Source organism: Nelumbo nucifera, chromosome 3, assembly GCF_055504915.1.
Source record: "Nelumbo nucifera cultivar China Antique chromosome 3, China Antique-T2T, whole genome shotgun sequence".
In the NCBI taxonomy this organism is placed as follows: Eukaryota; Viridiplantae; Streptophyta; class Magnoliopsida; order Proteales; family Nelumbonaceae; genus Nelumbo; species Nelumbo nucifera.
The window spans coordinates 101296487-101319094 of NC_142651.1; the positions used below are offsets into that span (position 1 = coordinate 101296487).

General features: G+C 36.3%; 3 protein-coding genes across 14 annotated transcripts; 2 read left to right on the plus strand and 1 right to left on the minus strand.

Moving 5' to 3' along the window:
- Nucleotides 1-987: 987 nt before the first annotated feature.
- On the minus strand, nt 988-7807 carry LOC104599019 (kinetochore protein). Of its 11 annotated transcripts, none has more exons than XR_016084741.1 (15): nt 7676-7802; nt 7471-7501; nt 7303-7355; nt 6692-6731; nt 6507-6580; nt 6301-6414; nt 5120-5330; nt 3783-4114; nt 3583-3711; nt 3352-3488; nt 3150-3247; nt 2874-2965; nt 1552-2313; nt 1359-1455; nt 988-1258 (listed from the first exon to the last, which is right to left on the minus strand). XR_016084741.1 is itself a non-coding variant. In XM_019198008.2 (15 exons), the coding sequence occupies exons 1-14, from the start codon at nt 7697-7699 to the stop codon at nt 1386-1388; spliced, it is 1539 nt and encodes a 512-aa protein (XP_019053553.1). In that variant the 5' UTR covers nt 7700-7807; the 3' UTR covers nt 988-1258; nt 1359-1385. The 11 variants fall into 11 exon arrangements, 6 of the variants coding, with proteins under 6 accessions (XP_019053553.1, XP_010259683.1, XP_010259682.1 ...); XR_016084742.1 differs by having other exon boundaries at nt 2177-2323; XM_019198008.2 differs by having other exon boundaries at nt 2177-2310; nt 7676-7807.
- A 4043-nt stretch (nt 7808-11850) lies between these two features.
- LOC104599018 (uncharacterized) lies at nt 11851-18092 on the plus strand. Of its 2 annotated transcripts, XR_735457.3 has the most exons (4): nt 11851-12030; nt 14689-14749; nt 15423-15941; nt 17056-18092. XR_735457.3 is itself a non-coding variant. In XM_010261378.3 (3 exons), exons 1-3 carry the CDS (start codon nt 11968-11970, stop codon nt 15644-15646), a joined length of 348 nt encoding a protein of 115 aa, XP_010259680.1. In that variant the 5' UTR covers nt 11851-11967; the 3' UTR covers nt 15647-16002. The 2 variants fall into 2 exon arrangements, 1 of the variants encoding a protein (XP_010259680.1); XM_010261378.3 differs by lacking the exon at nt 17056-18092 and having other exon boundaries at nt 15423-16002.
- A 185-nt stretch (nt 18093-18277) lies between these two features.
- LOC148801783 (uncharacterized) lies at nt 18278-22303 on the plus strand. The gene is made up of 2 exons (XM_088902042.1): nt 18278-21643; nt 21727-22303. The coding sequence occupies exons 1-2, from the start codon at nt 21218-21220 to the stop codon at nt 22123-22125; spliced, it is 825 nt and encodes a 274-aa protein (XP_088758168.1). The 5' UTR covers nt 18278-21217; the 3' UTR covers nt 22126-22303.
- The last annotated feature ends 305 nt before the right edge of the window (nt 22304-22608 follow it).

Sequence of the window (22608 nt, forward strand, 5' to 3'; positions counted from 1 at the left end):
TTATGAGTTAGGAGGTGCTGTCGAACGACCCCAAAGCATCGAAAAGTAAAAATTTTGGTGTTTGGAGGTTGATTCAATGCTACCAAACACCACCTTAGGCTAAGTTTAGAAGGAATACAAATATTAATATGTACAGTGCAAATACATACAAAATATAAGGTTTTGCACTCTACATATTTATGTTTAATGCAGTATTATTCTTATTTATTATTTATATATCTTTTTGTGTGATTTTCTTTTTTGTTACTAAACAAACTATTGCCATGTAAACCCCACTTGCTTGGCATAGTCAATAGGCTGGCTAGATGGTTGAAAATTTCTGGGCACTTAATCCTACCTAGTGGCCACTTATACTTAACACAACGGGCAGAACATCTCCAAATGATGCTAAATCCAAGCTGATCTCGTAACCGTTGGACTCCCCAACAAGAATATTTTTCTAACGTTAATGAGAGCCCACACATACAAATAGGGCCTCTCCAGACACCATGGCAAATGTTTTGCCACTTCATACTCTTTTATCTTTGTTGTATCAGGGACTATCATTGCACTCTACATATTTGTACTCTTTCCAAGCTGAGCTATGGAAAAAAAAAGTGACTAGAATAAAGGATTTTCTCTTGTCGTAAGATTGAGTGTTGTTGGAACTTGGAAGCTTGAAGATGATGTAATGAACACGTGGAGTTTTTTTTTTTTTTTAAAAGCAGGCATCTTGGAACCATTTGAATCAACAAACTGGGTCCTAGCCATCTTGGGGTTCATTGAAAATGAATGAGCCAGAACAGACTTCACCTGATGTGAACTGCTTGTGGAAACAACAGCTTCTGCCTGGCGATTTAGGTGGGCTTTGGGTATATAGAATAGTCCAGATTATTGATGGACTGCATGTAAGACCAGGCTGTTGGGACAAGGATTTGGAACAACTGAGAAGCTGCGCATCACAAAAAGTTTCCATTAACTCCTCCAGTGAAAAACTTTCAAACAAAATGAACCAACACAGTCAAAATTTTCATTACAAAAAATCAAACTCACGGACAACAATGTGAACAATCAAAATTTAAGTAGACATGCATTGAGATCCTAGAAAGGAATTTTCTTTTTCTTCTAAAAGAGCAATAGAAAGAACTGAAGTAAAAGGAGTTTCTCAATTTACAAGCAGATAGATATCAAAATAGGTGGTATATCCTGCCTCCTGCAGACACAATTGCGACTTTCACTTGGTTGCAGAAAGTAGTTAGAATCTGAAAATGTGTTCAAACTGCATGTTAAGAAGAGCCAATGGTGAGAGATGCAGTGGAGTAGAATTACTGCAAACAGCATGCTGAAAAGTTAATAGCACAGTAGCGAATGAAGCTTACATGCTCTCTTGGCAAAGGAATTTGGACTCACGTCTCAATCTGGGAGAAATATGTACACAAAATTATGCTACCACTCCCTGTAGACTTTACCTCTTTCCTGCTCAAAAGGTTCAGAACAATACTTGTTTAGATTTTTAGTGTTCTTTCAAGATTATACCATAAACATCTAGCTTGATTGTAATTGGCAATTCACCAAACTTGAGGCAATATTTTGCTTGAGCTACAGTAGTTCAGTAGCACCTTTATCACCAATCACACCATAATTGTAAAACAAGGAAAGACCCCACCAAATCTAACTGGTAAGCTGATAATGATCTCCTTGATTGTCAGGTGGCTTCCAGACGAAATCTGCATAAAGACAGATTTAATTGCATGTCCCGACAGATTTGCTGCTTGAATGACCTAGGATTTATCCCAATTGACCTAAGTAGATTGGACTTAATTTGCTTTAAATATTTGTCATGTACTGAATCTACTGACATACTTGATCATCAATGGGTAATCTGGTATAGTTACAGGTTGAACAGGATTTGTTCAGCACCCATTTTGGTCAAATGTCTACTAATTTACCATGAACACAAAACTCTGAGATGTACTTCCAGTGATTCCTGTGGTACAGTTGTGCTGAAGTGCAATACCAACCAAACGGAGGTCTATTAAAAATGGTTTTCTCTACGTCTTGGAAGAGGAACAAAATCAATGGAGGCATGGACTGAATATAATGTCTCATCAAACTACAGTGTAAGAATATTTCCCTTCTATCAATACTTAAAGAGTGAAGGTCCATGAAAGAAGGGTGGCAGTTCTATAATTTATACCATGGAGGGTGAATGCGTATCAAGTTTCCCACTTCAAGCTCCACATTTCCACAAAATTTTGAACTGAAGATAATGGTCTTTTCCCCATCTCCTTTGCCCTTAATCCCTTGGAGGTTCTGTGCACATTGCAAGCTCTGCTGAAACAAGCTAAAGCTAATCATTAGATTCAATCATCCTACCCACAATACAATTATGTGTATCCAATTATAGCTGACCAGCTACAAATGTAGGCAAATGATTCATAAATAGTAGCAGCTACTATGGCTTATGGAATATTTCATTATAGCTGTTAGGGGTGCAACTTGGGTGGGATCAGGTTGAACATTTGTTAAAATGTGAAGGGACCTGGGCCTGGTGATGTAAATTGTTCAAATCTAAAGGTGCAACTTGAGCAGGATCGGGTTGGGCTTTTGCCAAAATCTGAATGGGCCTGAGCCCAAAGCAGTGTAAAATGCTAACTTGGGCCAACCCAAGTTGCACCCCTATTCAAATCGGGTACCCAACTTGTGCCCCTAATAGATGTTATATAATTGTGCCAATTGACATTGATTAGCCACCGAAAATGGGTCTTGTTTATGCAGTATAAAACAACAGGCATGCCATTATTCGACCCTTAATGTCTTATCTACTACTCTTATAACCAAGATAAAGCAAGATTGAATGCCTCAGCATTCATAATGTCAAAAAATATACACACCTTAGTGTTTTCACCAACAGTACACTGACAAACTGTCAACTTTGCATCCAAGTATCTTGACAATATTTTAACATCAATGCATCCCACTGCATCTGAAGAAACAAGGGGAAGTCATCATAAACATCAAGTGCATGAATACATGTATGATGTATGCCAAACAAAGTTTCTGCTTTGTTTTCCTTATATGAAGTTCTTTTCGTGCTTCCAACTAAAAACCATGTATATATAACAACATATTAAAATTAAAATAGAGGGGACAAAGAAGAGTAGAATTACCATGTGAATTAGCTGATGTCTGCACCTGCTTCAAGAATTCCATATGTCTTTCCTTTTCGGCCTGCATGACTTGCTGCAGCCTTCCATAATATCCAGTTCTGCACATTTGGCAGGCATATAAGTGCATTGGAATTAGAAATTTTCCTTTTCCTTGCAATTAGCTAACAGTATCTACTGTAGGTGATAGGTCAATTGTGCTCACCCTATCTTTTTAGATGTCACATAGAAGCTCCCCCCTTCAGTTGCAGCTGAAGCAATCAAAGCTTCCTGGAATCTATCAGCCATTGTTTGCCCTTTAATTTCTACAGTTGTCAGTTTTAGTTGATTTTGATCATTGGCCTGAATTAGAGGATTTACAGTCTGTATTAATGAAGCATTAAGCAATGATAGGAGACAAATTCAAAGATCAAAAATAAAAATCACAAAGGGACACCTCATCCTCGCTTGATGTTTCACTAATAATGAGCTCATGGAGTTCTTCATTCTGAAGGATTCGATCACCCAGGTGAGATATATTTCTCTTTGCACCAGGCCATAACTTTCTTCCTTTTGTTTTACTATTCTGCACCAAACAACCAAATCAGACAGAGAACTACACAGGTATCAAATAATTGGTCAGGGAATAACACAAACCATCTTATAGGTCCGTTTCAGTTCACAATTTTGGCCCTGAAAGCCATTCAGAAACTCAGTCATTGAATGCTCCAAATTCCCATGTCCAGGAGTGACTCTTTCAACAGATCCCAGATGAAGGTCAGATTGTGTCTCTTTTTCTTCCTGCAAACCTTCAAGAAGCTCAGTCATCGAATGTCCCATAACTTTATGCTCAAGATTTCCCAATCCCTCGTACAGTTTAGGAACACTGGATGATTTATTATCCTCATCCTTCATCATCAACAATGGGGGTGTCGCTTCCTTGTGTAACCAGTGGCGAATGGAGAACCTGGGCTTCACTTTGCTTCTACCTACATTAGATAATTTCATTGATCTTTGTGTAAAACGCCCATACATATTTATAGACTCTAGACTCATAAGAATCCTAGGATTCAAACTGTTAGACTCATAAGAATCCTGCCATGATTCAAAAACAAAAGCCTACTATCCTATTTCAATGCAAAGAAGACTCAATAACTCTTATACTACTTATTCAATGCCCTTGAAACTTTAAACATGACCAAACCATAACTAAACAAATCAGACCATATCATTGGACCCCACAGAAAATTTGTAAAATGACAAAAATATCCCTTATGTCCAAAAATAAAAAAAAAAATACATAAAATTTCAGAAACTCCAATTTTTTGCTCAGCTCCTGCATCACATAATTAAAACTTTCTTTCCTGATTTACACAGACTGACAGAAGATCATGACATTTGTTTACCACTTCATGATATGTGTGTATGTCTATGTGTCTATAATACACACCCATGTTTGCTACATACTCCAAAACCCATAACTCCTAAGTAAAAGGTCTACAGATATTTTGATGAAGACCACTTTGATGTGTAAAACTTTTCATAGTACAGAATTCATATCCATGGGAAACTATTTTGGTGCATATGGATAATATTTGGGATACCATTTTGAGAAAAAAGCATATGGGCATGTCGATAAATCCATCTATTGATGCAAAACATAAACATGTTTAGACTTTTTAGAGCTGGAGATCATAAGAAAATACTACATGTAAATAGAAAAGAAATTATCCAGGAAAAAGGTGTAAAAATAGCAAGAAGCCAAAGGAAACCAATTTTAAAGTAGAACCTTTGAAGGAAATTATGAAACAAATAGGAGGCTAAAAGGCCAAAAGCATAGTTAAATTTCAAACCAGAGGAAATAGGAACAGCCTCTTCATTGTCTCCTTGAAATAAGGTGGATGGTAGACCTAAAAGGCTCCAATTGATAACACATAGCAAGTGGAATGAAGGACAAGATCCTTGTATCATCCGTAATAGGATAGGAAGAATACCTTTCCAGATTTTCCTGGTCTCAGAATTTGCAGTATGGAAAGAATAATTGCCATCCTCTTTATGTGAAAATAGAAATTTATTAGCTTCTTTAAGAACTGCAGACTGTATGCATGATTCATTTTTGTTCTCGTTCTCAAGAATATGGAGATGATCTTTCTGAAACTTGTTTGCTCCAGAGATCACAGAAAACTTTGAGACCATGTTGTAATCCTTCTCCAACAAATCACAGGAGTTGTATTAGTATCCTGCAAATTAGATTATATAGTTGCACAGAATATTTCCAACCTAAACCATACATTATGGGCAGATCTAGCATACAGGCACTATCCATAAGGTGCAAAAGTTCAACCTTGCCCATGTCACCTTCAACATATGACAGTGCATCGGCAGCACAAAGTTAAAAGAGGAGAAAAGCCTTAAGTTTTTCTCCATAAAATTCATGACAAGATCTGTCCTTTAAATCAATGAATGAACATAGAGTCCTTACTAATCTACGGCACCAGTAAGAAGAAGCGGCCTATTACAAGTTGATGGGGATGGAAGAACTAGGGGTGGGCCAAAAAGGACATTTTTTTTTCTTTTTTTGATGAATAAGGACATGGATTGAAGTAGTGACAAATGATTTAAGGGCCCACAATTTAACAATGGATGGATGGAATGGAAAACAGGACTCCTGTAGCCAACCCCATAAAGTTGGCACAAGGATTTGATGATGATGATGATGATTGCCAAATAATACCAAAACGAACACAGATAAATATTGGTAATTATAGTGTTTGAAAATAAAGAGAACATCACAATTAACAAAGATTTCTTCCAGTTCTGAGGCTTTTAAGCCTCTAGTTCCTCTCTTTTTCTTCATAAGAAGAAAAAAGATAGAGGTCCTCTGAAAGTTTTTTGTGTAATGAACACTAAAGAGCGTAATTATATAGCACCACATTATTTGAAGCTCAGTGCACAATAAACACATAAACACAACATAATTATAAGAGAATGAATGGCATAGGCAGAAAATTCCAAAAATAATAGAGTTCCATAACATTCTAATGAATAAGGCTTCCCTAACAACAAATTCCAAGTTTCTATTTCCATAGTTCCAGGTTTAAATATATACCTAGCATGGATAACCAAAAAGACTAATCTATAGAGCATGAAGACTAAGTCTCATCCTAACACCTACCTCATCATCAGAGATCCTTTCCTCATCATAAGACTTGTGTGCGAATGCATTCTCCCCTTTGCCATCATGGAGACCAGGCAATTCAGACTCCTCAAAAGAGGCACCCATATGCTTCTGAGCATGGTAATTTAATAATGTTGTCATACATAAATGCTTAGAAAAGATTAGATGGTTCACAAATAAAACCAGATTCAAGTAAAACATGCCTGAAATGACCTCCAACTCTTTTCCCTTCCAAAACCCAATTCATCAATGCCCACTCCAGGAGGACGTTCACATTCTGTAAAGTGTAAACCAGAAGAATTCAATTGTGATAAATTAGCTATCGTTACTGAAACTACACAAATCTATAATAAAATCAGCAGCATAAGAATGGAACCATCAACTATACCTTTAAGTGTCTCAAGTTGTGATAGAACTGGTAGTTGATCCTATACAAGTAAAACATCAGAATTCAGAACTATAATTTGCATTTTACCTTAAAAAATACTTAATTGAAAAATGTAGTTAAAATAAAGTTGCATGTTTTCTTTTGAAAAAAGGTTATTTCTGTGATAACACAGGTTCTAGTCTGAGAGCGGCAATTCTGTGAAAAAAAAAATGTCAAAGGTTAGGTCCCTATACAGTCTACCCCTCCTCAGACCCCGGATTGCGGGGACCATCATTTGGACATGGCCCTTCTGTTCTATACACGAATAAAATGGAACTAATCATATAGGTTTGTCTTCAAATTCTCCACCCCAATAAAATCTAGAGTTTTCTAAATTATTACGTCGTTAGTCTAATGCCCAGTTCAGTACCCAGCAGAACAATTAGAGTTCTATCTTCTAAGTAATTAACATAAATCAAAACTATAACCCAGTACGTAGGCGACTAAATCTTGAACCTGGTTTTCTCAGTACTATATAATCTAATTAATAACACAAATTCTAGAAACTATCAGGAAAAAAGGGGTGGACCATAGAGACTGAATCGACAAATCATTCAATAATTGTGAATAACCTTCGTCCTTTCAGGTCTACATAAGGACTTTTCGTCCTCAGGGTCTTCGCCATCTGCCAAATAACAAACAAACAAAATATTAATCCATACGAATTCATCCTGAATATCACCATTCCATTTTTCGTTTGTCAGATTTCGAGATCACCGAAAATGCCATGGTAAAAGCACCTGAGATGCTTTGATCCGAATCTTCATTTTCCTGCAAACACAGCCGAACAAATTCGACAAGGAAAACATCCAAATGAGAAGTTAAGCATCAAAACACACACACACATAAATCTAGTTGACAAGTATGCCGGTGAGATGGAAATTGAGCGGAAGAAAAAGAAGGGAGAAGGAAGTAAGGGGGATGCGGTCCTGAAGTGAGCTATACCGAGAAACAGTTTTGCCGCCACATTTGGTCTGCAGTCTGCACTAATCTTGTTACTGGTTTTCATTCCCACGTTGTCTGGGAAAATTGGGTTGATCATCGATAGACGATAGCTATAGTAAACAAGACTCAGTTGGTATCCGTTGGTTTGCAAGAGAATTTTTTGGGTAAATTACAAATTAACACCTTTTCTTTTGAGTAGTGACATTTAACTCCTAAAGTTTGCAAGAAAGACACTCTTAATCTTTGAGATTTCAATATTTTCTTCAACGCTGTTGGAAACAACGGAAATAAGTGTGAATGCAAATATAAACTATAAAATAGTTTATATAAATTGTAAAATTGGGTTAGTTTTGCACCAACAGTTTTACCTTCTTACTAAACAGGTTTTCGGTTGTAATGGATGCAAATATAAATTCCAATAAAGCATATAGTTTTTTTATCAAACACTAGGTCTGATTTTTTTGGGGCTAGACATGGGATTTTCTCAAAAAGACCTAGCCTAAGCTTGAGTGTGACTTGATAATGTTTTATATACAAAATATTTTTATACATATTTTTTATTCTTTGTTCATTTTCTATTTTTCTCAAACCATAGTAAGATCTTTTTAGTATTTTTGGGTTTTAAAGTAGTTTAATATAAGTAAATTAATTTTATTGTTGAATAAAAACAACAAAATCTTCTTACCCAATTTATATTAATATAGAGGCAAAGCTGACACAAACCCTACCAATCCGACCATGAAGGGGGGCCGTAGTATGTAAAATAAAGCAGTGAAGAAATTCTCATTTTTCTCATTTTTTATTTTTTATTCCATGTCATTTTTTAAAGAACCAATGATATGCTCTCATTCCTCATGAAAATTTATCTAAAATCTCTCATCTCCTAAAATTTATCCTAAACTACCTCCCCCACTTTCTCCTAAATTATCTCCAATTTCTATTTATCTCTAAACTTATCTCTAATTTACTATAGCATTTCTCTCCAAATTATCTCTAATTCTTATTTATTCTCTTTGCCACTTTTTATCTATATCTATGTAAAGAAAGTTTACATTATAAAATTTTTCTCAAAATTATCTCTAATAAACTTTAAAATAATTATTAAAAACATAAAAAAATAACTATAATAGTTTTAATAATATCCATATTATAAATAGTTTTATATTTCTACTAAATTCATCATAGAATTATGTACTAACAATATAAATTATGATTTTCCAGATTATTCAAATTAAATTTTATTAAAATAATAGAAATTTAACATTAAAAAATAAAATATTATTTTAATATTTCAATAACTAAATATCTTAAATAATAAAATACTAAAAATAGCAAAATAATTAAATAAAAATAATAATTGTTTAAATATTTCAATAACTAAATATCTTAAATTCAAACAGTGAGTATTTTTAAATATTTTATATATTATTTAAATATTTAAATAACTAAATATTATAAATAACGAAATATTTAACATAACTATATTTTAAATAGTTAAAATAATGAAGTTATCAATAAAATAAAAAAATCTCAAGATAAAAAATCACAACATAATATTCAAATTAATATTTATATAAAATTAATAATGAAATTATGTAATAATAGTATAAACTTCAAAATATTTATTCAAAACACAAAAAATAGTTACAATAGATTTAATAATATTCATATTATTGATAGATTTATAGTTGTACAAAATTCATCACGAAATTATGTACTAACAGTATAAATTATCATTTTTCAGATTATTCAAATTAAATGTTATTCAAATAATAGAAATTTAACATTAAAAAATAAAATACTATTTCAATATTTCAATAACTACATATCTTAAATAACAAAATACAAAAAATATCTAAATAATTATATAAAAAAAATACTTAATTGTTTAAATATTTCAATAACTAAGTATCTTAAATCCAAACAATGTGTATTTTTAAATAATTTATATATTATTTAAATTTTTAAATAATTAAACATTTTAAATAACAAAATATTTAACATAACTATATTTTAAATAGTTAAAATAACGAAATTGTGCAATAAAATAGAAAAATCTTAAAATAAAAAAAAATCTTAACATAATATTCAAATTAATAATAATTTAATATTTTTACAAAATTAATAATGAAATCATGTAATAATAGAATAAATTATAATTTTATAGATTGTTAAATTCAATAAATAATTAAAATTATAGAATTTAGATAAGGATATTATTTAAATAACTAAATAATATTTTAAATAATCAATTTCACATACATCAATTAATAATTCTTGAAAAATAACTTTCAAAAGAATAATAATCATTAATAATGATTTTAAAATCTTAATCTATATTTATTATATATTTAATATACTAAAATTATTAATTATTGTATTTTTAGCAATTATTTATAGTTTTTATTATAAATATATTTTCAATAATTATGTATAAATCTACATTTGTTTTGTTGTTTAACAAAAAAAATTTAATAATTATTGAATATTAAACTACTATTATTTAACTTTTTAAATTTAATTTATTATATGTATTGTATTTATTGTATTTTTGTTGTACTTTATTCATTGATATTTATTAAAGATTAAACTATTATTTGAGATTACAATATTTTTTTACTAGCTTAATATATTTTTTAGTATTTTTTGTGCTTTTGTATTTATTTTATTTTTATTAGTTATTTATGATAATATATTTTCAATAATTGTGTATTTTCGTCATAAAGTTTAATAATTATTGGAGATTAAACTATTTTTATTTATTAGAGATTAAAATATTAATTTATATGAAATTAGGGGTGTTGATCACGGCCTGGTTTAATTCGATTTAGGCTATTTGTCCAACCAAATCGACATGGTCAGGTTGGAGAGTTGGTTACTCGAAATCTACTAACCATTAGTAAAACCAACTAAATCAGGTTGTATTGGTTTGGGTTGATTTTTGGTTTGCTCAATTGGTTTTAAATAATTAAAATAAAGAAATTATGTAATAAACTAAAAAAAATATGAAAAGTAGAAAAATAATTATAACATAATATTATAATTAATAATAATTTAATATTTTTACATAATATTGTAAATAACTAATTTTACTTATATCAAGTAATAAATTGAGAAAATAACTTTCAAAACAATTAATATTTATTACTAATAATCTTCAATTCTTAATGAAAGATTGATTAAATCCATTGCAAATTATAAGTGATGTTTTAGTAAAATGCTAGCTATAGGGTATGTTTTAGTAAATCCATGAAACTATAAAGGGTACTTTACTAAATGACCATTTCTATTATTTAGCTTTCACTTAATAAATCCCATGCATCACACAAGTCCCCACTAGTTATATTATTATGTCATACATTGTGGGTTATTAAGTAGGTTCTCAAACATTTAAAGCAAGGTTCAAAGTATTAATGCATATCGGCCAGTATCGGGAGCACCCCGATATGCCCCTACAGAGGGTGTATTGGGGTTCTGACAAGTTCAGGGGGTGGAGGAGCCTTAAACCGGCCCTTGAACCGGTTTTGAAAAAAATTAAAAAAAAAGTAAAAAAGGACCGATACTCCCCTACCGATGCATCATGCATATCAATATTTAGAACCTTGATTTAAACTACTTTTTTTTGTCGAGAGAATTCAGGGTATTTTAAGTAATTATTTTAAGCATATATTGACGGTATGAGCATCTACATTCTACAATCTTATATTCAAATAAAAACCGATTGGAGTTAAATCATATCCAAATGTGTGAATCCATATCATATACAAATACAAGCGGGTCGAAAATATGGATCACAATCGAATCTGAATCGAGATGAACGAATACCCTCCCCACCCCATTCGGGGCAAATCCCCACGGGGATCGGGGAAATGGAGAAAATTGCCATCCCTATAGGCTCAAATTGAAAAGAGTACAAGTATAAATATATACAATACAAATAAATACAAAATATAAGGTTTTGCACTATACATATTTGTATTTGGTCAAAAAGTTAATTATCAAAAGCACAAAATTGTATCCAAAAAATAGGTACAATAATGCTCTTTTTATAGATTATAAAAATGTCTAAGAATGATTATTTTTTTACATATCAAATAAACGCTCACAAACACACGAACCGGGGCACATAAATACTCCGGTTCGGCGTTTGTATGGCAAACAAACGGAGCCATAGTTCCACTCCAAATTTCCCATTTTTTATCGAAGAAAAAAAATAATAATAAAAAACCATATAACTTGAATCAAGGGTAACTGGTAAGGTATAGAAGGAATCGGGAGTAAGGAGTAAGAACATGGCTTCCTCGATGTGCCTCTGCATTTCTGCTCCTCTCCGTGCTTCACAAACAATAAATCAGGTATGAAATAGAAACGGAAGAGCTATTCTCGTAAACCATGTTGTTTTGAATTTTTGAATGCTATCTCCTCTCATCTTTGCCGCCAAGGCATTACCAGAATGACCACTATCTGCGGTTTTTCATCTAATTCCATACCTGAAATCTGATATTATATGCCTGGTCTTCGAGTGCTCAAATGGACTGTGAGCTTTTACCAGGGCGATTTGCTCTGTATGTCGGACTTGAGCCTACTGGGTTTCTCGTACAGTGATTTAGCTGATGGTTTGTTGCATTTAGAATGGTCAATATTACTTGAAAATATGATATTTGAGTGAAGTAGTTCCGGAAATTGTTTGATTCAGGATAACTGGTTCTGGGTTTGCTGATGATATCCTGTCTCTGTAATTTAGTATCTAGCAACACTGTATGCCCACCCATGGGTAGTTCTACCCGGAACCGAATGAAACCGACCTCGAACTGGCCTTAGAACCGACTCTGGCCAATTTGATACAGGATAGGGTATGGTTACAAATTCTTGGGCCGGTTCTAGAGTCTAAGGGTTTACCCACCCGATGAACTGGCCTTGAAATAAATCACAAAATAAGGATGTGAAAGATTTAAACATAAACAACTCATGGTTAAAAAGGCCATGGTCTCACTTGACCATTGAGTTAAGTGATTTGATCATTTGTTTTCATTTTAATATTTGAATGTGTATAAAAATAATGTAAAAGTTAATATTTACAAAATTTAAATTATAATGATAAGTTTTGAGCAATACATTAATATATCATGATAATCTATATATTAAATTACTCAATTTCAACAATAAAAACAATGTAAGTTTTAAACTATATATTATATTTATTGAAAGTCAAGTTTTTATAAGAATATATTTATTTATTTTTTTTAAGGGGGACGGTAAAGAAAAAACAGGTTCCACGGGAAGACCCTGGAACCAACACTGGAACCGCTAAGGCCAGAACCGACCTTCACAGGGTAGGTTCCGGTTCCAAAATCCTGGAACCGACCTCTACAGGGTAGGTTCCAGGTTCTGCTATGGAACCGAACTGAACTGAGCAACTCGGCGTATTTTAACCTGGGTTGTGTTCTTATAGCTCAGCTATAAATGGTTGATTGTTAACAGTTTTTTATCAATAAAGCAAATGAAAACCTAGATGGCACGGTAATACCATATTTGGCATGGCATTACCCATTCTACAATTGTAGTCAGCAAAAAAATACATATATATTTTAGTTGCTATATTTGCCCATTACTTATCTTAAGCTAATATGTATTACTGTTCTTACACCACATTACACGATCTCTGTTATAGTAGGGAACTTGATTATGATGCATGCATCTCTGATTAGGTAAACCTTCAATGGGTAAAGAAGTTTGTTCAAGTGGAGAACCCATCGAATTATGAATTATCTTAGTTTCAACTTTCAAACACATTAAAGTATCCTAATTTAATCTCTGGTCTTGGTTTAAGTGAGAATACCTCCTGTTACTCTTGTTGTTAGTGAAAGAAGTATTGAGTAACCCAACTTCAAGACTCCTTTCTTAAGTTGGTTATTTCAAGATATGGAGATATTCCTATTCATCAAAAAAAAAAAATCAGAAAAAGATATGGAGACATTCCTAATTTGAATTTTGAGCTTGGTTTTCTTGAGGTACAGTACTTAACGTTTCTCTAAGTGAAACAAGTATAGACTAACCCTGCTTCAGTGCTCATTTATTCACTAGTTAACTAGTTCTTTGATTTTGATGTTAACATTTGTTTACAATGACTACGGCTTTTGAATGCCTCTGCTGGTATGGAGTCCTAAAGCTCATAATTCCTGAAAAGTACATTATTTTGGGAATCATTGTATGTTAGACCGATGCAAAACTGCATAGTGACTGAAATGTGCTTCAAATAACCATGATTATTCAGTCAAACGCAACTCATCTATATGCTTCATGTCTAATAGACTTTCTTCTGGGTGGACTGATTTTGTCCTTCATCTTTTTTTCTATCCCTTCTCCACAATGGTGTGGTGTGGTTATGTTTAATTACTTTTGACTAGGTTGGCATATTAGGCTCAGTTTGGAAGGAGTACAAATACAAATATGCAGAGTACAAAACCTTGTATTTTGTATGTATTTGCACTGTACATATTTGTTTTTTTGAGAAAAGGGTAATGTATTAGAGAAGCAAAAGATTTACAAACCCTGCTCAGAAAAAAATTGAAGCAGGGAAGAGAAAAGCAAAAGCTGATTACATGTCTGAACTAGATACAAAAAGATTTCTGTGATAAAAAAAAAGAACTAAAAGGAATATCCTTTAGCTGTTTATGCATTGCAGACCAAGAATAGATTCTTCCCCAAGTAGACCAAACTACTGCTGCCGGGACCACTTCCCATAAAATTTTCCCTCTCTTGGACAGACTCTAAAGTTGCCAACACTGTACATATTTGTATCTGTACTCTTACCAAACCGAGCCTTAGTATTTCAAGGATTGCTAAATGCATATCTGCAGCTTGCTACATGTAATTTCATAGTTCAACCTTACGCTTTCATAATGTCTTATTGGATGATTGCATGCATTTCTTATTTGATGTTTACACGATCAAATTGTTCTCTACATAGTTTTCTGTTGACCTTACAATTTGATGGGACTGACTCCCAACAGGAAACATGCTCGAAGAAATCAGTTTTGGTCAGCTTATCAAACCATACAACCACTAGGGCAGGTTCCTTCTTGACTCTTCTATTGTTGCTAACCTTTTAGTTCAGCAAAAATATTCCCATTATTTGGACTGTTTTACTCAGGTTAGTCCTTGTTGTAATTTGAAAATTTACTCCTTTCTATATTTTTAGGTAAGGTTACAGGAATGGTCTCCTAGTCTGATCCCTTTGCAGAAATATATCATCATGATTAAATGTTAAGACTGTTTTCCTCCCAATGTTCCTATTCTGGTGTTGAACTTGGAAATGTATTTAAGAAGCAAAGCAATAATTTCTTGCTTTGTTTGTCTTTTCTCCTAATTTCTTTTTCATTATTTTTTATTTCTTCAAAACATATTAGCAACTTTATTTAAGTAATTTTAAGCCAAAGAGATTAGATATAGATGCCTATCTCTTGAGAAGTTGCTTGTCTGAACAATTAATGTTAAGTGTAGTCTTGGTTGGTTCCTTGAGAATGGATTTACTGGATTGTTCTTGCATGTGGGAAACTGCAACTGTCCTCAAGAAGCAGCTTTGCAGTGTCATCTAGTCCTGCCTTCAATCTTCAACTTAAATTATTTGGTGCTATGTATTGTCTTTTCGAAGTTGATTTACTGACAGAATGCATATATTCATGGTCAATTCCCTCTAGGTTCTTCCATGTACAAATACATTAACAAATTCACTGTACACTTGCAGGAATCAAGCTTCTTGTTCCTGGCTGCTTGAGAATAAGCAGCATCACTGTGGATTGTGGTCATTGTGGCCTTTTGGTGGCATCCAGTAGACATATTCTTGGATCTATTTCTAGTCATTCAAATGTTGACTATAGTACCTACACAGTCATGTACGGGTACTGGGTGGGACCTGATGTTGAAGATGGTTGGGGCTATGTAGAGGCTTTCGTGGATCAAATCATATGATGATTGATTTTTTCTTGAATTATGTTGCATGGTTTATTTTTCCCTTCTTCACCTTGGAAAAGGTTCCAAATAGGGATGATCTTAACTTAACTGCAGTCAAGATTCAAGAGTGCAGCCAGTGGATGTTGATGTTGTGTTACTCTAGGAAAGAAAATGTTGGGGAAGAACTTGGTTGTATTGAAAGAGCTGCTGAAGATCATCTTTCCTTGGTGAATCAGCATAAACTGCCTCTAAAACAGATGTGGAGTGGATCAGGATCCTAAAAGTAAATTCATAACGGCATGCCTCTCTTCTGGTGCGTGGTCCTTTTTGTAGAACTTGTTTATTTACTTATTTACAGTAGGCGGCCTCAATAATTAGAATCTTGTAAATCGGTAACTCCAGTAGTCTGATAGAATCTGAAAACCGACTTATTTAAAATATTACTATTTTCTTGTACCTCCTTTTTTAAAATATTACTACTGTAAGGGGTTTAGTTGGTGAGGTTTGGGGCGTTTTGGCCTGGGCCAGGTTTTGTTTTTACTTTTGTTGGGTCTTCGTTAGGAGTTTCTTTTCCCTCAGGTGATTGCTTATCACCTTTTCCTGTACCTCCTTTTTTTGTTTAATAAAATTTTTTCTTTATCTTCAAAAAAATATTACTATTTTCTAATATTTACCAAACAAGCAAAATTTGAGTTTTTTTTTTGCATATTATGGCCTTATGGGATGTAGTTTATACGGTTACATGTAGGCACATGAATGCACAACACGTATACACATAATAGCACTGATTTAAATAAAACCAATAGATGATTTCTGGTTATCAGAATTCGTACAATTTCTTTCTTTAATTTGTTTGATTTTGATGGTCATGTATATAAATATAAATATATGTACATAAATGTATCCATAGTTAGATATTGCATTAATGTGTTATGTGAGTAATGAAGATACACGTATGATTATGCAAAACTCAATAAAGAAGCAACAGTAAGCTGTCCAATGTTCATGCAAGAGATGTACAAAAATACTCAGTTTGGTAATCAGATATACTAGAAGGCCAGAGCTAAAAGCGTTCATTTCTTGGGATATATCCTCTTGCATGACAATCAGATACAGGATTGGCAATGGAATAAAGGAGTTCCCACTATGTTAAAAAATTTTGCCTTTCTAATCTTGTAAGATGGGGTCTCTCATACTTGATGTCTGATAATTAAATCCATCATTTTCCCCTCTCTCTCAAAAAAATAAATAAATAAATCCATTATTTTTGGAAATATTTTTTCAAAAAACTTCAAAGTTTGATTTTAGCCAACTTATAGTTCCACATTGTATTGTACATATAAATATATGTTATTAGAGGCAATTTAGTAGGCATTGATTGGGTTGATTATTAGATCCCTGCCAACTTTTGAATGCTGATATCACAGGTTTCATCATGTCTGCAATGACTTGAAGTCTCCTGCTATATCCTTTGCGAAGTCTGCAACGACTTGTTGCCTTCAAAGTTCATGCTTACATAAATTTTTCAGCAGATACATGTTTAAGACAGTTATATAAAGAAAGCTGAAATGAAGCCCTTGTATGTACATCTAATGATTGGTGGTTATTCTCACCTATGTATGTCAGAAGTTTCTCAACAGATGTCTTGCACATAACAAACAGAAACAGGAAAAACACATTTGGTAAGGTTGGTCCTGAAGTTAAAATGGTTCCAGTTTGGTGGAAGTCGCCTGGTTCATGTTACAAAGTTCTCTATTTCAAGTGTTTTTTGCAACATGCTGGGTGCCTTATCCTTGGGTTCTTTACTGAAATTATATAATTCTTAAGTTCATTGCATTCATTTAAGACTCCTTAGAAGGAAGCTTTTCTAAGAGCTGCTCTCCATGTTAATGGCAAAGCCAGAAAGACATGGAGGAAGAGAGAAAATAATGGCATCTGGAAAAACTAATGTAGGAAGGATCAAGTAACGTGAGAATTGAGATTGATAATAATTTCACCCGATGGGACTTCAAATGTGTGTAAATCTAAAATCTCGATGCTATGGAACGCAATTCAGAACAAGGCATTGTGCTTTGTTTGTTTGCAATGCAATTTCACTTGCACTAGTACAAATACATGAAAGTGCAAAATGAGAAAAATGTTAATTCTGGTCCACTTATTGCTTTGGGTTTTACTTTAATCAGCTTCAGGTTTTATTTTACTTCATCTACAATGCAAACAAACAAAACAAGGCAAAACCTGAAAAGAAAATGAATCAGAATCTGCATTAACATTATTTGCACTCCCATGCTTTTGCATCAATGCAGATGAAATAGTACTGCAAACAAACAAGGCCTTAGGTAGGGGTGCAACTTGGGTCAGGTAGGATAGACATTTGCAAAATTTTCAATGAGCCTGAGCTTGATTTGGTTGATATTCTTCGAATCAGGAAACTCCAAGGTTTAAAGTGTGAATATATTCAAAAATTGAGTATTGCCTAATCACTTACATAGTTTTTTTGTTTTTTTGTCTCAAAATTTGCAAATTATTAGCATTAACTCTAAGGTTCTGTTCACTTTTTGGGAGGTTATTTATTCAAGTAAGTGTTTCCTGTGAAATACTTATTCAGGTAAATGCATTTATCCATGTTCTTTTATTTTCTAGGGAAATAAGATAATTATTGTTTTAGCCATACAAAATCATTATTGAAAGGGACAAATTTGCCCCATCAAAGTGTTGGCAATTCCCCCACCACCAGGTGGGAAAGTTAATTATCCACCTTCGGGATGGATATCACTTTCTATGGACCCCACATAAATCTGAAAAAATGAACATGGCTATTTTGGTAAATAGGAATCAAAATCCTCTTGACTAATTTTCCCTCTCAAAATCCATAAAATGAATAGGCCCTAAGTATTGCAAAATATATTTTGCATTGATACTTTGTGGTATTTTGAACTTGCACTGCAATAGGGTAGGGAATATCTAGTAATAGCCATATGCTTCTTGGAATATATAGATGGAAAGGGAATAAAATCCAACTTTTTCCTTAAAATTGTGTGCAATAAATCTAGAAATTGTTTATTTTCGTGACATATTACTTGATGGTGTGCAATCCGGCCAGTCCTATCTGTCAACGACCTTGCCTCTGAACGGAGCTACAGGGAACTTGAAACGGAGAAGATGAGGAAACTCCGGGGGGAACCCGGTGTGATTGCTCCGAAGCTCAAGTTAGAATTCTCTCAAAGGCAAGATAAAACTAGATGGTGCAAAGTTCACATACCTTGTTCTTGGGGGGTAGGGAGCCTTTTATAACCACCTCGTGCACTCACTTCTAAGCTTCTATCAGAACGGGTATGATTATCTCTGAGCTCCTGCCAATTCGGGTGTCATCCCTTCTGCTGGATAGAACCGCCACTGCTCTCTTTGTCGGAGTCGTCTTTGTGGCTGGCGATGACGGTGGCAAGTGGCCGTTGAAGTGCGGCTGTCAAGCATCAGATCCCAAGTTACTCAGGTGCGTCGCCCTTGGATACGGGCCTCCTCGGTGTCAGGTATGGTACGTTTGTTCAGTTTGGCGTCCTGGAGGCAAAGTGCTGGAGTGGTGAGCGAGGTGAAGTTTTGAGTTCGAATAAGGGAGTGACCCGAACTGCCATGGGATGGGCCAGTTCGGGTTGTTGCCTTGTGTGAGGCTCGGGGCCTAAGGGAGAGTTCGGGCCCCTAGTAGGGAGTTCGGACTGCTGGTTCGTTTCTTTTTGTCCAAGTCACTTCTCTTTTTGTCCAAGTTGCTTCTCTTTTTGTTTAAGTCACTTCCTTTTTTCTTTGTGAGTTTCGGGAATATCCCCATTCATAGGTCCGAGATCCACATCTATGAATTGAAAGGTCCGAATGATCAACTCTGCAATCAGTTGTTAGAATCAATAGGTGTTCAAATCGTTCATTTGAATAAATTGAAACCCTTCTTATTGGATGATCATGATACTTCCCAAAAATCGGTGCTCGCGCTTTGGGCGTGCTGTTGTGTTGAGTTGTTGCCTTTGCCACGTGTTGAGTGATTACGAGGTCGGGCCAAATCTTCCTTCATCAATTGCCCCCACTCCTCGTTCAAGGGACTTGCCTTGGCGCGAGGAGTTCGCGAGGTGGCAGGTGGATTTGTCCCGTACTTCGAACTGGTTTTGACTGATAGTGTGAGGTGCTCGTCTGGATTTTTCCGGGTTTTCTCGAGCGCCAAAGAGACGAAAAATGCGCCAATCTGCCTGAAAATGCTGACAGACGTGGTGGCGCGCGCTTATCTCAAATTTCAAAAAAGCGCGCCGCTGGGAGACGTGACATCGGGTCTTTTCAAACTTGAAAAGACGCGCCGCTGCTGCCTTTAATGCGAGGAGACGTGCGCTGACTTTTTGTCAGTTTCAGAAAGATGTGCGCCAGCGTTCTGTCAGTTTCAGAAAGACGTGTGCCAATCATTTCTCGGTCTTAGTGGACATGTGGTCAGCGTGACTGCGGGCCGTCGGATTGGCTTTGATCTGAGCTGTTGTTTCTCGGTTACTATGAGTATAAATAGTGAGGGACCCCAGTCGTTTTGTCACTTCTGCGCTTTGCTTCTTGAGCTCGCGTCCAAGCTTTTAGTTCGCACTCAAGATCTTTAGCTCGTGTTCAAGTTTCCACAGTCCGTTCAAGCCTTTTTCCGGGTGAGTACTTTCTTGTAATCCATTTTCTCTTCCCGATGTCTAGCTCGGATAGCTCAGGCAGTTCTTCAAGGGGGTCCGATGCAGGTTCTACAAACCGGGTTGCATCCCCCGATGGTTCTAGCGAACCTGAGGTAGAACTTGAGGAAGAGTTCGAGCCCGTAGGCCGAGTCGCCTCGGGAGGTTTGGCGTCCACCTCTCGTCGAGGTCGGATGTTAGACAAGTTTGGGCCCTCGACCATGACGCCCGAGGGGCTTCAATCCCTTATTACTCAGTTTAACCTGCCTGGTGAGTACGCCTACTTCATACCTTCGGGCAGTTTCCCTTGGGAGCACGGTCCTGACGAGATCATGATATTCCGGGAGCAGCTCGCCGTGGGCTTGTGCCTGCCTTTCCACCCTCTCCTTGTCGAGGTCATGAACCACTTCGGCGTTACTGTCGTCCAGCTTCACCCGAACTCCATTCGTAACATGGTGGGGACAATCTCCCTATTTTGCGAATAAGGCTTTCCTTTAGACTTGGAGATCTTCTCTTCCATCTTAATGCTCAAGAAGCAAGCGGGTCCCCATCCCGGGCGTAGGCAGGCGTATTACATGTCTCATCGCCCGGGTTTTAAGCTTTTACATGAACTTCCCAACAAGGTCCCGGCGTGGAAGCGGGACTACTTCGGGGTGCGAAGTGTACTAGGGTGGCCGTTTCAGACCGGGTGGGGGATGGCCGCCCCTAACTCCGGTGTTACGCTTGACAAAGAGACGGTGAAGGGCCTCCGGCAATGGGTGCGGCTTGGGCTAAAGTGCCATCAGTATCTGACGGAGGCCAAGCTCATTGCGACCGGCCTGAGTTCGGGTAGGTTTCTTACTTAGAGGTTCTGTTTTGCTCTGTTTCTTTTGTTTTTTCTGATGCCGAACTCTTTTTTTTTGCAGGTGTGATGGACTCAGAAAGGACTCGTGGTGGGCACTTGTTTCAAGGCATGAAGAGGAGGAAACGAGTCGCCAAACGAACTCGTGCCGAGCTGCCCCGGGATGCGAAGCCCGAGGTACCAGACTACCCGTCAGAGGATCCGCCCAGGGAGCCCGAGATGGCTCCTCCAATGCAAGAAGCGGCAGGGGCCCCTTATGCTGAGACTACTTACACGGGGGCTCCCACCTACTCTGGTGCTCCTGCTTACTTTGGGTCTGCTTATACACGAGCTGGGCCCTCAGGCTCGGGGGCCCTAGGGGAATTCAGGAGTGTACTGTCGCCGAACCACGCTCTTCAGAAGAGTAGGGAGGCCATTTTCCCCGAGGAGGTCGCGGCGTGGACTGATCTCCCTTTGCACCAGGTGGCCTGTCGTGCTGTCACTCATGCCATAGTGGTAAGTCTGATTTTTTATCGAGCTTTTTGCTTTTATCCCTCTTGCTGTCGTTCTTTTGATCACTTGTTCTTTCCTTTTGGTAGGTGAACTCTTCTATCCATGCCTTGGCGGCCCAAGTGGAAAGGAGCTCGAGGCAGGCGAGAGCTGCCGAAGAGGCTCTCCGTGCTGCCGAGACGACTTCCCGAACTGCTGAGGCGACTGCTCGCGCTGCCGAGGAGGCTGCTCGCGTTGCACAGATCAGGCAGGCGAGGTCTCAGAGAGATGTCGAGGCCATGGGAGTAGTGGTGAAGCACATGGCGGACCTGAGCCTGGATCTGCAACATCAGGTTGAGTACCTTCAGGAGGACATTAGGGAGAGGACGCAGATCTTTTCTCAAGGCATCGAAGATGCCAAGAAGAATGTCGTCGATGAGTACATCGCCTCGCCGCGCTTTGATGACCTGATGGTGGACTCGTACAGAAGGGGTTTTAAACTGAGCTAATGGATGATCCGGAATACGTACCCCGAGCTCGATATCAGTGCCATATCCACTTCGCGCATAACTCAGGAGATGGCTAATGCTGCTGATGGTGAGCCAGATTCTGAGGGCGAGGCAGGGCCTTCGGGTATCGTTGAAGTGCCTTCCGATAATGAAGAAGTAGCTCCGGGCCTGTGAATTTTTTTTTGTTCAAAATGTACACTCCCTTATTTAGAAATGGAATGACTTTTCTTTTAGTTAAGTGTTTGTTGTTCTTTCTCCCGAACTGACCGTATTTGCCGAACTGACCATACGTCCGATCTGTTTCTTGCCTGGGTTACTGCACTAGCACGGCCTGTTTTGGTGTCAATACTTAGTCTCTGAGATGCCGATGTCCCTATTAGCTCGTTGTCTCCGCTTCGCCTTTGGCTGACACATTTCTTTGCTTGCTTATGCCGAGGTTCCTTCGTTAGCTCGACATCTTAGCCCTTAGGCTTTGGTAGCGAT

Coding starts and splice junctions, on each gene's coding strand:
- LOC104599018 (XM_010261378.3), top strand. CDS start 11,968: ATGGCTTCCTCGATGTGCCTCTGCATTTCTGCTCCTCTCCGTGCTTCA. Junction 12,031..14,688: donor CTTCACAAACAATAAATCAG/GTATGAAATAGA, acceptor GACTCCCAACAG/GAAACATGCTCGAAGAAATC. Junction 14,750..15,422: donor CCATACAACCACTAGGGCAG/GTTCCTTCTTGA, acceptor GTACACTTGCAG/GAATCAAGCTTCTTGTTCCT.
- LOC148801783 (XM_088902042.1), top strand. CDS start 21,218: ATGGACTCAGAAAGGACTCGTGGTGGGCACTTGTTTCAAGGCATGAAG. Junction 21,644..21,726: donor CTGTCACTCATGCCATAGTG/GTAAGTCTGATT, acceptor TCCTTTTGGTAG/GTGAACTCTTCTATCCATGC.
- LOC104599019 (XM_010261381.3), bottom strand. CDS start 7,699: ATGTGGCGGCAAAACTGTTTCTCG. Junction 6,415..6,506: donor AGAGTTGGAGGTCATTTCAG/GCATGTTTTACT, acceptor TACCATGCTCAG/AAGCATATGGGTGCCTCTTT. Junction 4,115..5,119: donor GACCAGGAAAATCTGGAAAG/GTATTCTTCCTA, acceptor TATCTAATGTAG/GTAGAAGCAAAGTGAAGCCC.